Source organism: Centruroides sculpturatus, unplaced genomic scaffold (assembly GCF_000671375.1).
Source record: "Centruroides sculpturatus isolate CEXI.00-Female unplaced genomic scaffold, Cexi_2.0 scaffold239, whole genome shotgun sequence".
Classification (NCBI taxonomy): domain Eukaryota; kingdom Metazoa; phylum Arthropoda; class Arachnida; order Scorpiones; family Buthidae; genus Centruroides; species Centruroides sculpturatus.
In genome coordinates, this window is record NW_019384979.1 from 777,934 (window position 1) to 794,004 (window position 16,071).

General features: G+C 32.9%; 1 protein-coding gene and 1 long non-coding RNA gene across 2 annotated transcripts; one reads left to right on the top strand and one right to left on the bottom strand.

The window, feature by feature from the left end:
- Positions 1 to 1,064: 1,064 nt before the first annotated feature.
- On the bottom strand, positions 1,065 to 2,755 carry LOC111632763. Its single transcript, XR_002757923.1, has 4 exons — positions 2,500 to 2,755; positions 1,700 to 2,410; positions 1,539 to 1,630; positions 1,065 to 1,466 (listed from the first exon to the last, which is right to left on the bottom strand). It is a non-coding gene; the product is annotated as an uncharacterized LOC111632763 (long non-coding RNA).
- Positions 2,756 to 7,849: 5,094 nt separating this feature from the next.
- LOC111632761 lies at positions 7,850 to 14,071 on the top strand. The gene is made up of 7 exons (XM_023377285.1): positions 7,850 to 7,909; positions 9,200 to 9,423; positions 9,610 to 9,682; positions 11,249 to 11,472; positions 11,663 to 11,735; positions 13,890 to 13,960; positions 14,024 to 14,071. Exons 1-7 carry the CDS (start codon positions 7,897 to 7,899, stop codon positions 14,069 to 14,071), a joined length of 726 nt encoding a protein of 241 aa, XP_023233053.1. The 5' UTR covers positions 7,850 to 7,896.
- The last annotated feature ends 2,000 nt before the right edge of the window (positions 14,072 to 16,071 follow it).

Consider the following 16,071-nt stretch of genomic DNA (forward strand, 5'->3'; position numbering starts at 1 on the left):
TAAATGCCCGAAACCTTCGCGGGAGTGTATTAAACAACTTCCCAAAGTTTTACGGTAATCGGATAAACGGTGTGGTAATGTATGAAAGACAAACAGACACACACACATACATTCATTTTTATATACTGTATATAGATTAAAAAGGAATCAGATTGGAGTTAGTGTTCAGTTCCAATGAAGAAAAAATTCGAATTACACGAGTTCGGATGAACGAGAATCTACTGTATTATATTGATTTATATTGCATACTAGCAGACCCCGCCACGCGTTGTTGTGGCTCAAAATGTATCTCTTATAAATGTATAACACTTCCCCCGTGGGGAGGGGGAAATTTTTCGAAAAATTTCTTCTTTGTGTACATTCTGTTGACGTACCCTATTAAAACGCAATCAAAAACGCAAAAACCCGCATTTAAAATAATATAATAGAAGCCAAGTTCTTCACGGTAAGCTTTAATTCTGTTCCTCTCCCCCGCGGGGCAATATCGAAAAATCCCTACTTAGTGTACATTCTGTTGACGTACCCTATTAAAACGCAATCAAAAACGCAAAAACCCGCATCTAAAATAGTATAAATAGAAGCAGAGTTCTTTACCGTAAGCCTTAATAGTCGTATTTTGCCATTCTGTACGGTTATTCCCAGCATATGACCGTTGACATATGACTACCAGACCCCGAATCGGGCCGCCATCTTTGAAGCGAATTGAACGCGCTTCCGCCATGACACTTAAAAGGCATAAAGCTGCGCACCTGCTGGATGTACAGTACATAATACAGATATGACCGTTTATTACATAAATATACAATTGTTATCACACGATGCTTTTGCTAAACTGTGTGTTTTAACTCAAACTGTGTTAGTCCTAAAACATCAGTCCTAACAAAGTGCTAACACAGAAAACCACCGTTGTGCCCTAGCGCCTACGTCCTAACGTGAAAATCTGTTTTTTCTGGATTGTCGAAATACTGATAATTTTTTTTGATATGTGGAGCAACGCTATTAAGGGAAAACTCTGTTAATTTTAGGGAAATTTCAGATGTGTTCAGAGGGTTTAAAAAAAGCCACAAAAACAAAACATAGTGGGAAAAACAATGTTTAATACTTGGTACAGGATTCGTCACCTTCCCAATTCATTACCAAACGATTATTGATGCTAATGTCTGAAATTCCATTTAATCGATGCAAGATGTGTGATTACCAGAGCCCCTTCGGCCGCCAATTTAAAACCTTTTAATCTTTAAAATTGGCGTTTCCACTTCCCGGGACGAGGATCCAGGGATTGGATTTGTGGAAAGCTTATGTTCGGGTTGTTTCATTGTGTCGAATTACGAACGAGGCACTTGACGTGTAAGTGCGTGAGTGCGAGAATTCGAGTAAAGGTTAAACGGTGTATATCTTCGTGCACAGTAGTGTTATGTCCGTGCGTGTGTGTGTATGTGTGTGATCGAAAAACATCTTCGGCATGTCTATAAACAGAAAGCAGTAAATTACGATACGAGAATAAGATGTGTTAAGAAATGAAACGAAAGAGTTCTTACCATCGGAAAATATTCACTTGTACGATAAATGGCCACTTGGTTCTCTTCGTGGTAAAGTTGGGGACGGAGATTCTTCTCCCTCCCAAATATTCCTACAAAACACAAAGACAGTGAGAAAACGAGAAGTTTATTCATTTATTACTTAAGGTCAAGATTATTACCTTAATCAGACAGCTTTCTTCCCGAACAGTGATATAAGAAAAGCGAAGGACCTGACCTAGCCTAGGCTAACCTAACGAACCCTAACCGGAAGCTCAATCCTCATAACAGCTGTTTGGGAAGAAAGGTCGGCCGAATGTCGCGTCCGGTGAAGAAACGTGTCAAGTCCGTGGGTCACGTCCGGGTAAAAGAGGTCACGTCCGTTAAAAGATGTCATGTCCGGGTGAAAAGTGTCGAATCCGGTAAGAAAGTCGCATTCGGTGAAGAAGAGGAAATCGAAGAAGATCACCGCCTAGGCCAAGGCAACCGCAGCCGTCCGCAGCAACAAAACCACGACAGCACGGTCCCTCGACTTCGGCGGTGGCGTCGCCGTCGAGGACGAACGGGCAGAACGCGACCAAACAGAAAGTGTCAGCTCGGACGAGCTGTCACTTTCAACATCCTCCACAGCAAGGTCTGTGGCCGGATGACCCCCCGAAGACCTCGGCCAAGCGCACTGGACCCAGAGTGTAGCGTCGCATCTTCCCGACTCCGGGAGAATGCCACGCCACGCGTACTTGGCTAAGGTCTTCTTCACCCGTTGCCTGTCGCTCGTCGAACACCCGCTCCTCCAATGGCACGGAACGACAGACTCGTTCCGCGTCGTCCGAGAAACTCTCTCCCTCCGGCGCCACCGCCGGAACCGCCTCCAACAACGCACCAACGTCTTCATCCTGTAAAAAAGAAAATTTGCAATTAGTCCATTGAAAACAAAAGCTTACATTAATGCTTAAATTCTTCCGAGTAAAAGCAAATTGCTCACCGCAGCCGCCTTTTTAAATCTAAAAGATTCGAATCCAATGCGCAAACGGTCGACCATCGAACGATGTGCCGAGATGTCTTCTGGGACCGATTCTCCAAGTAATATTAAATAAATTCTTACGTCTAGGATCAATACGGACTAAGATTTACCTAAAAAATCTTCAATCTTCTCTGTAAAAGTCTTTAAATCGCAAAAAAACAACACGCAATCGAAGAGCGAAAGAAAAGCACGTCCGATCACAACGAGAAACACAATCGAACTGCGATTCGTCATGTGTGACGTATTTCGAACAAACGTTAAAAAACGCGTCAACAATGTTCGAATTTCGTAAAAATTAGAATTTTTAAAAAAAATAAATTTTTAAAATTTTTTTCAATTAATTAATTTATAATTATTTTTCTTTTTTAAATTTGATAAATAAATTATCTTCTGCATTTACATGGTGCAGAATGTCGACCGTGGAGAGGTAAAAGACGATCTTTTTAAATTCTACGTCTCGAGGCTTGACCATCTCCGAAATTCGTTCGAATAAATATCTTTTTCGTCCATTTTCGACCATGGCATGAAATAAATCAAATTCTTAGGATTTCGCCCAATATTATTTTGCTTTTCGGAAGGATTCCTCGGTCGCCGTCGGGGTTGCGGGTTTCGCGTAGGCCTATTAATCAAACTGGATAAAGTTAATATTAAAAATACCGAAAAACCTTTATAATACGGCCGAACGAAAATTAAGTCCGAGACAACGGGGAAATCGACACAGAGGATAAACAGACTGAGCTAGGGGGAAACGATCATTCTTTCTCCTTGAATTTCTGACTTTTTAAAGGATCTCTCCCCTAAATTCTTAATGTGATCGCTTAATCAATTTGACACGTCCGCAAGTGTTGATCCAACTTTGAAACTTTCGCCCGTATCTCTCGTTCCATGATGTTTTATTTCCTGACCGCTGAGATTTTTTTTTACTTACAACGCGACAATTTTGCTTTGGGAGGAATGCTACATTTATTTCCTAATTTAGTCATTGTCGTACGTCCGCATGTCTTAACCTCGAGAACGGAATTATATAAAATCCGAGACCAGATGTGGAAACTTTAGAGAAGGGAGACCCCAACTGACTATATACGATCTTCCGATTCAAACCGAAAGTGTCGTTTTTTTCAATTCGAAACGTCAGTTAACAGATGACTATTGTTAACGGAACAGTGTGACGTACAGGGGCAAGCCACTACTAGCTTGAGATATTTTGAATTAAATGATTTCAAAATATGATTAAGAATTGCAGTCCGGCATTGTGACTATGTCACAATAGACGATTGCTCGTAGTTATCGTTTGTTTGTGAAAATATTTACGATAAAAACTAAATTTTGATCTTTGTCGTGTTATGAAGCAGAATATCGAAGTTAAAATCCTTCTGAAAGGTAAAAAGGAGTTAATAATTGAAAAAAAAGGCATTTTCCCATCAAAATTTACATGCCAGTAAGTGCAAGGACTGATATGTAGAAACTACACCATTAAGATGTGTACAAATTGTGCACTATATCCATCATTGTGGATAACAAAAGTATATTAAGACGAACTAACCTTTTGTTCGTTATGTTGGAGACACTGAAGCCATGAGCGCGAATAGGGACCAATCCGAAATAGGCGAAATAAAGAGAACTGTTTTAATCTCGGTCTCTGTTAATTATCCATAATTAAGAAAGACGTGATAGATATCACTAGTCTGACAATTGGAAGAGGAAACCTTCACTTATAACTTTTTATATGCTCTTCAGCCTGACAAAATAGAATCTGTTTCCTCGAAGTTAACTACGAAGGCTTTGTACATTTCTAATCTTTCAAGTTGTTTCGGCCGAAGCACTATTTTCTCTCGATGGCGTTCTTTTCATTTCTAAGGAGTGAGGAAATTGTAGGATTCCTCTAAACGCCTACAATTTCCTCACTCCTTACAATCCTGTGCTTACTACATCGGGCTATCTCCTTACAGATAGAACAGAGGGTCTTGTGTTGTGTTATGATAGAACATTCGCAAAGGATAGATATCTACAAACTGTTCGGGATAAGGACGGCATGAAAATAGTCCACTTATATGTTACTGTAGGCCTATTATCGTACAATTTAGCAAAATCGCTGCAGAGGAAAAATTCCCGTCAACTTTGATGTTATAAGCAATGACGTAACGAAACGATAACGTCACCTATAAAAAACTGACATTATTCAACAATTAAAATGCAAATACACAGTAAGTTACATAGGTGTACAGTGGGCTTTTGCATGAAATATCTTGCCTTCCGATTCAGTTATTTAAAATCACGTAAATGATAAGAATTACTTAATGTGATAATTTCTGCAAGGAACATAAAAAATGTACAGATAAATTTAAAATTTGTAGATTAACTAGTCATGGGAAATAGATGGTGCCACATATCCTTAAATTTATATCTGTACATTTGGAAAATGAAAATTTGATGGTAGCACTCTTGGTTATATTTGCGGTACCACTGTTTACAGAAGCAATATGCAAATAAAAGAAGAAAATAATAAAATGTTTGACTGAGAATGTATAAAACTAGTATATGCCTACTTTGTATAGTTAAAAATATAGTTTTTTCAATAAAACAAAGAGAACCAAAGCAACGTTAATTGCAGTACATTTCAAAGGCCTTTAATTCTAAAAATGTGCTTGAAGAATACCATAATTGTAGACATGTTGTCTCATATTATGTGTTAAATTGGGAAAAGTATTCATTGTTTCATTTTTTATAACGTATAAATTCCCACTGCCGCCCGTCTTTAGAAAAGAGTTAGGCAGATGAAATCCAAGACAAGATATGGAAACCTTAAGGGCAGGAGGCCCGATTAACTATATAACAACTTCCGAAAGTTACTTTACGTCAATTCAAAACTTTTCCGCCGAAAGGTGTTAGACAGACGACTCTATTGTTAAAGGAAAAGTATGATGTACTGTACAGGGGCAAATCACTACTAATTTCAGGTGAAGAGCATAAATTTTGAATTAAATTAATTAAAAATATGATTAAAAATTGCAGCCCGACATTGTGACGATGTCACAATAAATAATTGCTCGTTTTGTAGCTATAAATTATCATCATCATGATCCATCCTACTTACAGCAAAATTCATCCGTAGTTTCTTCATACGAAATATGAATTAATACAAAAATAATTACAGTTATAAGCAGCAGAAACTTCATGCTTGGAGTTAATTAAACCAATTTAATTAAAGTACTAAAAAATTTATCCATAATAGGAAACGTGATAACAGGAAAAAGATTTTATGAAAAGCGACCTTTACAAAATTATTCTTAATTTAAAATATCAACGCTAGAAATATATACAGTGGTGCCTCAGTGCACGAACTACTCCCAACTCGACAAACGAGAAATGAGCTCATTGCAAATATCTCAAACTTTTAAAAGTAATCGACACAGCTGTGACACCAAAGGGACTTTCGTACGTCTTCGAATTTCTTCCAATAACAAAGATAAATGTAGAAAAAAAATAAACGAATTGCTACGTTACATCTTTAGGTACAAAGAAATTTTAAAAATCGGTTATATCTAACAAATTTATTTATTTTTTCAACTGATGATCTGGAAACTGTGGGGATTCTTCTGACTGTACCTTTCGTCAAGTCTTTTTCTTTGTATAAAGTTTCAATTAACGATGCAGACATCATTATATTGCTGCCATTTCACAAATTAAATCGATTATCCGTGACTATTGATAAGGATAACAGAAAATATACATTTAAAGAAGGAGTTGTTCAGCTGTTGAGTTTATAAGGAAACCACGTGGTAGAAATGAAACTAAATAATTTTCAATACGTGAACATCTATTTGATTGGACGTTATTGTCAAAATATTCGCCTTCTTGAGCTCTTTTCTATACGCCATTTATATTTCAAGAACGATTCAGAAGATGACTCGTTCTTGATTTTTAATTCGTTAGAGAAAATAACCATTAAAAATCTTCGCAACGATCCATGGAACGAATGCTTGTATCTATTCTTCAGCAACTATTAGAAATTGACTGATCTAATATTGACTTTTGTGTCCCGTTTAACTGATGATTCGATTTCCAGAATTCTATTATTTTTTAAAAGAATTAAAACGGTTACTATATATCATTGCGAAAACGTTTCCGATTCAATATTTCTTTGGAACGACTTTATTGCTAACAGGAAAAGTATGATGTACAGGGGCAAGATCACCAGTAAAAGAATTGAAAACATTGCGACGAAAAGTTGCAGCCCAGCATCATGACGATATCACAATAAATAGTCGCTGGTTAGAATTAATTTGTTTATTTGGTTACGGCAACTCGACACGTGAGTGATGTGCGAGGAAGGATGCATCCCGGAATGAAGTTTATTTGAAGTTGGCCCCAATTTAAGTGTTACTAACGCGAAGAAAATCCCGAGAACTCTATTTGGCCAGTCCGTTGTTATATCCCGAATCTACGGTCGACTAACTGTGTTCGGTGATTTGGTTCACTCGGTTACTGAAGTATACTTATTGAACTGTAAATTGAAAAAAACTGTAGAGCTATAAATTTCCGGACGTCCGTTCGTGTCTGACCTTCCTTAATTCGAAGAACAGAATTATACAGATGATAGTCGAGATTAGACATGGAAATCGTAACAAAAAAAATCCAGATTACCTATATACGAACTTATAATTTGTACCGCAATTCACGTTATTTCAATAGAAAAAATTTCCCCCAAACGATATTAGATACATAACCGGCACGGCTCTATTCCTAACGGAAAAGGTACGATGTACAGGGGCAAAACACTACTACACTGCACGCAGGCGACTGCTATGTACTATCTGTTTCAGTAATTGCGTATTAGCGCATCTATTTCACGTTAAATTATTGTGGCAGTAATTTGGTGAATATAATATATATTTTATAGAATTATTTCCCATTTGGTAAGAATTATATGTAGTTGATTATTTTGTTAAATTTCTATCAGTAAATGGCGCTACGAGTAATCCAGAAAATAAAATGTAAACAAAAATCAATTGAATTATAGAAATCCAATCGATATTTTGGGGTGAAATGTACGACATGATGTACGTTAGAAGAATTTAAAAGTATGTACCGAGTTCCGTAGCAATTGGTCGAAGGACCGAAAAGTGAAAAACTTATATCCTCATTTATAATCGCACGCGTATTACTTTGTAGTTACCCACCAAAAAAAAAAAAAACCAAAATTGAATTGATCGACATTAGTAATTCTAAGCACGCGCTGCGATTATCATTCCGTGTTGCTTAAACAATAAATATAAAGAATAGTTTTTCGGCGATTGTCGAAGAGAATTAATTGTTCGGAGAAAATTGTTCGGAGAATACGAAAGTTTACGTTATAAAATGAATTCTTTAAGTAAGTTCAATTCTTTTTATCGTATAATTATATTAACTCTTTAATAACGTGTGTCGCAATGAATATAAAGACATTCAATTAACAGTAATTTTCTACGGGATGTTTAGAAATCCCAAAAAAAATCATGTTATACGGTGAAACGATATTTAACTTTGCATTCATTTTCTGCTGGAGATAATTAGAGTATTAAACGTATTTTCTGCAAATGAATAACAACTAATTATTTTATTTCCGCATCATTTCTAATATTTAAATATTCGGTTTCATTAAGACGAATAAAAAGTAGCAAACAAAAATTACAAGAACATATTTACAATAAAATAAGATATTGAAAAATAAGATTAAAATCTCTTGTTAATCTATACTAATATAATAAAGAGGTAATGTTTGTATGTATGTTAGTTAGGATGTAGCGGGTAATCTCCAAAACTACTCATCCGATTTCAAAAATTTTTTCACCAATATTTAGAATGGAACTTCAGGATGGACATAGGCTGTATATTATTCCGTTAAACATGGGGGATGGACAGTTCTTTACGGTAAGCCTTCCCCGTAAGGCTTACCGTAAAGAACTCTGCTTCTATTTATACTATTTTAAATGCGGTTTTTTNTCAAGAGAATGTACACTAAGAAAAAATTTTTTGAAAAATTTCCCCCTCCCCACGGGGGAAGTGTTATACATTTATAATAGATACATTTTGAGCCACAACAAGGCTTGGCGGGGTCTGCTAGTTTAAAATAATCTGATAAAAAGTTGTCGCAACTGTAATATAAACGAACGCTTGATTATTTACATTTTTGAAGTTAATCTACAAAGTGAAAATTTAAAACACATTTTACTCAGACTTTTTATTAAATTCTATTAATTAAAATAAAGTAAGTTTTCGAGTATATTTTAATAAATATCAGTTCATTTACTTCGACTGAAAATAACTCTTCAGTTATATTACATTTTCAGTTGACTTTATGATTGAAACAATTTACACTTTTTACACAATTAATAATGTCAAATCACAATGCAATATTTATGCTGATATATCACGTTTAAATTTAAAAATTTTTAAATAGAAATCAATTGTTTTTTTTTTAATTTTATTTTATGTTTTTATGGGTTTGCTTTAGAATAAAGTTCCAAAATATTTTTTTAAAATAACAATTTCATCTGTTTATTTGGTGTAAACTGTTTGTCATTTGCTTTGTTTCTCTTCCTCAAATTCGTATATAATTTTTGAATTCAGGAGAAGAAAGTTTTACGAATTTCTGTTTATTGCGTTTACTTTTATTGTCTAGATGATAACATTCAAACGACAGTTCATGATAGTGATGAACGTTTAACACCTGATCCAGAAAATAAAATTATGGTAGATACTATTAGAGAGTTAGAAGAACTGAGAGCTCTAGTGGGTCGGGATTCTGTTAGAGACATAGTGTATGCTATGGAAATGAGAGCTTCAGCGGAACGAGACCGCAAAAAACTTGCTGAAGACAAGAGAAAAACACATTCGTCTTCTTCCGTAAGTTACAACTTAATTGAAACTAATTTAATAATTCTATCATTTCAAAATTTAAAACTGAAAAACCCATTTCAACAATCTACAATCTTATGTATTATTAAATAAATATTTTCTAAGTTAATAAAAAAACACTACGAATACTGTAAGATTATCAAATGAGCAATCAGAATTTTTCACTTTTTACAGGCTGCAAATGAAAAACTGAGTTCGAACGAACAACCATCGTCATCAACTGAAAAAGTAAAAGTAATGGATGAAGGTGAGGTCACAAAGAGATTATAAAAAATTTTCCGATTCATAAAATAATTTGTTTAAAAATTATTAAAAAATGATTTAATGTTAAACTCGTCGTGTTAAAATCTCTTTAAATTTAGTAACTTAATATTAATTATACATCTGCAGTCTTTCGGGTGTGTTGCATGTCGTAGTTTATTATATTGGAAACAACTAAAAATAGAAAAAATTAATTTCAAAATGTTTATTTCTAGAAAGATTCCATTTATTTCATCAAAAACACTTTTGATAATGATTTTTGTTACTGCTTAAATAACAACTTTAACGTATATTAAATAAAAATTCACCGAAAACATTATTCAGGTGGAGTGAAATGATCGCAAAAGACACAATGTTGTTAATTTTGACGTAATTCATTGTTTTGCTGTGTACTCATTTCTGATATCAAATTTAATTGACAATTAATTCATCATCCGTCAAAGTATACATCAAGAAATTTCTAATAATCTTTAAATTTTCTGCAATTTTAACACATAAGCAATATAATTAAAGTAATTTAATTTTTCGGCTGCTATAAAAATTTAATCGTGAAACATTTGACTTTTAGTGTTTTTGGAATCGTCGTATTTTGACACATACACACACAAAATAGTGAAAAAAGTAATTCCCGAAATATGTGTGTGACCACGTTTATTACGTTTAATATCTCGGGAAAGTAAACATTATAAACCGAAATCTGCACGGTAACTTGAATATAAGGGAATCGAGGCTATTCAATTTTAATGGTTAAAGGTGGAAGGGGTGAAAAATGGAAGTGGCTCACCCATCACGTCTGGTGGAGAATCGGTCTTTATGAAAATTTTACACGTTACTAGCACTTACAATATTGTATACAACTCATCCGTATTTTTAAAGTAAAACTTTCTCTTGATTCTTTGAGTGTCTGATGCAGACAGATAATATACAAATGTACAATAAACGTTTGTAGAACTGAAAAATGAAGAACTAAATTCGAATTCTTGTCATATGTAATACGAAACTTAAATGTAATTTCTTTTATATAAAGTCGGTGTGATTATTATTATCGAAACTCGTTTATTTAATAGAAGTCGAAGTCGTAATCTGCACCCGTATTCAAGTCCAATTAAAACACAGACAATTCGTGGAACGTACGCAGATTTTTGTATTAATATTTAGTGTATTATATTTTTAATGCTTTAATTCTTTCACAATGAGAGAGATTTGAGTTTAAATTTATTTTCATAGTAATTATATTATATTACCTCACTGTTTACACAATTAATAATGTCAAATCACAATGCAATATTTATGCTGATATATCACGTTTAAATTTAAAAATTTTTAAATAGAAATCAATTGGTTTTTTTAAATTTTATTATATGTTTCTATGGGTTTGCTTTAGAATAAAGTTCCAAAATATTTTTTTAAAATAACAATTTCATCTGTTTATTTGGTGTAAACTGTTTGTCATTTGCTTTGTTTCTCTTCCTCAAATTCGTATATAATTTTTGAATTCAGGAGAAGAAAGTTTTACGAATTTCTGTTTATTGCGTTTACTTTTATTGTCTAGATGATAACATTCAAACGACAGTTCATGATAGTGATGAACGTTTAACACCTGATCCAGAAAATAAAATTATGGTAGATACTATTAGAGAGTTAGAAGAACTGAGAGCTCTAGTGGGTCGGGATTCTGTTAGAGACATAGTGTATGCTATGGAAATGAGAGCTTCAGCGGAACGAGACCGCAAAAAACTTGCTGAAGACAAGAGAAAAACACATTCGTCTTCTTCCGTAAGTTACAACTTAATTGAAACTAATTTAATAATTCTTATCATTTCAAAATTTAAAACTGAAAACTCCATTTCAACAATCTACAATCTTATGTATTATTAAATAAATATTGTCTGAGTTAATAAAAAAAAAACACTACGAATACTGTAAGATTATCAAATGAGCAATCAGAATTTTTCACTTTTTACAGGCTGCAAATGAAAAACTGAGTACGAACGAACAACCATCGTCATCAACTGAAAAAGTAAAAGTAATGGATGAAGGTGAGGTCACAAAGAGATTATAAAAAATTTTCCGATTCATAATATAATTTGTTTATAAGTTATTAAGAAATGATTTAATGTTAAACTCACCGTGTTAAAATATCTTTAAACTTAGTAACTTAATATTAATTAAGTTACTAAATTATGATTTTTGTTACTGCTTACATAACAATTTTAACGCACATTAAATAAAAATTCACCGAGAACATTATTCAGGTGAAGTGAACAAACCAAAGAAATGATCGCAAAAGACACAATGTTAGTTTTGACGTAATTCATTGTTTTGCTGTGTACTCATTTATGATATCAAACTTAATTGACAATTAATTTATCATCTGTCAAAGTTTACGTCAAAAAATTTCTAATAACACTGTTCTGCAAAAAAAAGTTTTTTTTTCTATTTCTGAAAAAATACATTGTGTTCCTAGTTGTACTTCGAGCACTGAATTCAAACCTGTTTTTAGTTTTTTTCTGTCAGGGATAGTTTATGAGTAATCACAATTTTATTTTTTCTTTATGTTTCTGATATAGTGCAGGACACATTAGCTGAAATTCAAGAAAAAAATAGCTTTTTTATGATGTTATTAAGTTCATCACATTAAGGGAGGTTGGGATCTAACATATAACATATACATCTTAGTGTATTCGCTTTGTAGCATTTATTTCACATGAGCAATTACAGAAAATTGACAAAAATGAGCCACCATATAGTAATGCACATCACTTTTTCTCTTGTATTGAGAATCTTTCTTCTCTCAAATGATATTCCAGCAATAATCTGCTAACATAGAAGGTACCCACTTCTCTTCATAACGCCTTTCTATAGTAGAAATGTCTTTATGGAATCTTTTGCCATGTTCATCCGATACGTCACTACAACTCTCTGTGAAGTAGTTCAGATGAGTCTATCATATGTACCTTCAGAGACATATTGCACCCCAGATCTTGGTGTGCTTTGATCATGTCATTCACCATTGCTTTGTAGTTGGTAGCTCTTCTTCCGAGGAAGTTTTCTGATACCATCTTGAAACACTCCCATGCTCTCTTTTCTTTGGCAGTTAAACATGCTTCAAAATTTGCATCTTTCTGCAACTCCTTGATTTGCGGGCCCATACATACACCTTCCTCTATTTTTGCAGCTGAAAGATGGGGAATTTGTCAGCTAGATATGCAAATCCACTGCCTGTTGGATCCATGGCCTTTACGAATTGTTTCATTAGGCCAAGTTTGATGTGAAGCGGTGGAAGTAGTATATCTTCAGGAGCTACCAGACTTTCATGTTGCACATTCTTTTCGTCCACTTTCCACCTCCACTTAGGCCATTTTTTTTACATTTAGTTAGAATTTCTGTCATGACTATCCCACTCGCAAAGAAAACATGCATACTTCGTGTAGCCTTGTTGCATTCCCAATGTCATAGCAATTACTTTGAAGTCTCCACATATTTTCCATTTGTATTCATTGTATTGTAATGAATTTATCATCCTTCATAAGAATTTGTAATTCTCTTTAGTCAAGCTGGCATAAGCAACTGGAACAGAGGGCATTTTATTTCCATTGTGGAGAAAAACACCCTTGAGACTTATTTTCAATGCATCTATGAAAAGTCTCCACTCCTGTGAACTGTAGGTGAAGTTCAGCACCTTCATTAGGCCAGCAACATCATTGTCACGTTCGATTATTACTGCATGCAGCAACATACACATATTTCTCTATAACGTCTGTGTTTGCCATGAACTGTGAATATATACATATATATACACGTTACACAAAAAGTATCCCTGACAACAAAATTCTGTTTCCAGATTTGAATTTCCCATGATAAATTGGTTTAGAATCACACATTTTAATATCAGAAATAGAACCCTTGTCAAACAGTGTATTTAGTGTATCATATATTTTATGCTTTAGTTCTTTCACAATGAGAGAAATTTGAGTTCAAATTTATTTTCATAGTAATTATATTATATTACCTCACTGTTTACACAATGGTACTACTTTCTGACTTCCTCTACAGGTCTGACTTATGCCTTATACATATATATTTCTATATAAACTTATTAGCCGGGTGAAATTTCTTATAATGAATTTGTTTGAATATGGTAATTATGATAAAAATTACGAAAGATAAATTGTTAAATGATTATTTTGCAGAAGCTAATGGGAACAAAGAGACAATGGAAGAGAATAAAGAGATGTCAGCAATTGCAGATGATGATGAAGAAGTAAGAAAATATTTTTTAATATTTTTTACTTTATAAATTTATTGTCATTCTCACTTTAAATAGTGTTTTGGTATATTTAAGATTTTCTTTTTTCTCCTCTGTCTACAATGATTCCGTACATTTTAAATGACAGCACGAAATCATTTTGGTTATAAATTATATGTTCAAAATTAAAAAAAATAATGCATGTAATCAAACTGTAAATATTCAAATATTACTTTAAGAATGGGCAAAGTTATGAAAAGACTAATTAAGATATTTAATTATTGAAGGACTTTGAAATAATCCATTGAATTTGATTAATGTACACTTGTAAATGTTAAGCATTTGAAATCATTTCTCATATTTAACCGTTTTTGATAAAATTTACAGAAGACCACTCGTGTCCTCCTAATTGGAAATTTTTTAACCTTTCTAAAAGATTTAAATATGTCATTTTTCATTATTTCCGATTATTTATTGTAATTAGGCTTGCATTACTTTCGCAGTATTAATTTTAAACCAACATTTTAACATAAACTATGGATAATATAATCTTCATATTTTACTGGTCATATGTAATACGAAACTTANGTTAATTACTTCGGTATGTAAATAAATACACAGAAGAATTCCCATCATTATATCACAATACCTGTATAAAGATAAAACACATTTATAAAAATATAATGTTTTGAAACGTTTGAAAGAATTTATTTTTACTCACATACCTGTGTCTGCAACAGCAAACGATGAATAGCATTTTTACTTAGCGTACTACTTTTATAAACTTTCCATTCTATTGCTTCTGTTATTGATAACACTGTTCCATGACTGCTAAATAAATATGTTCGTATAACTGTCTTTTAAAATTGTTTCATGTTTTTTTCTTTATTTTAATCGTATCTAAAACAAATCCACGTCCTTCTTTATTACAATGCTCTGCTACTGCCGAATTTTCATTATTTTCTTTTATGGCTCTGATATGTTCCTTTATACTTCTTTTGAATTTTCTTTTTGTCACACCTAGGAAACTGTTAAAAATACGTTAGGTATGTATCTTTAATTTATATGTGTATATAAATGAATATGTTTATTCGCTATGCACGCATAGGCCGTTCGACAAATTGCTATGAAACTCGACAGTTCCGTCAACATACTTCTAACTTAGATAATGTCATACATACCACCCCAAAATATTGATTGAATTTCTATATATCAATTGATTTGTGTATACATTCGATTCGGAAACACGACCAACTGCTAGTATTCGGTGGTTTTATCCGGATGTAGATAGTATAAGTCTAAACCAGTGTTTAAGGTACACAATTTTAGTGAATTACTTGGTTAACTGATCTAAATTATGTATGTGTTTCGTGTTCTTCTCTAATACAAAATATTATGGAATTGTAGTCTTGCGACACTGCGAAAGCAACAGCATAAATGGATGTATAGAAAGATTATTTAGTAACTTTATGTAATGTTAACAGTAATATAATTGGATACATTACAAATCACATGTCGCAGTATTGCTTAATCCCTCAAAGTCAATGATTCCCTGCATTTTTGGTATTTTGCAGCTTGAACTGTTATGGGGCCTTTCTGAAACCAGCAACGAAAGATGTTCAAGTTGGGGAATACTGAAAATGTAGTTTGCATACGAAATTAGAAAACTTAAAGCATAAGCTTACTTAGTTTCATAATAGATATGCCACTGCTCTACAATGAGTAATATGATAACGTTTCAATCGTACATATTTGTATTTAAAAAAAATATAAAAATAAAGATTTTAAAAATTTTGGAAATATTTGAATATTTTAGATAAAAATCTTAATTATGTTTATTTCATTTTTACAGAAAACAGAAGTTCGAAACGTTCGCCTCTTGTATATAGTTATTTTGTTGTGAATTACCAATATGTATTTATTTAATTTTCGAGTGCTAACATCTGCAATTAACAACAATCAAGATGGTGGCAAAATTAGTTTAAAAAACAGTTTAAAATTTAAAACTTTCAAAAAAAAGTTTAAAATTTAAAACTTCAAAAAAAAGTTTAAAATTTAAAACTTCAAAAAACAGTTTAAAATTTAAAACTTTCAAAAAAAAGTTTAAAATTTAAAACTTCAAAAAA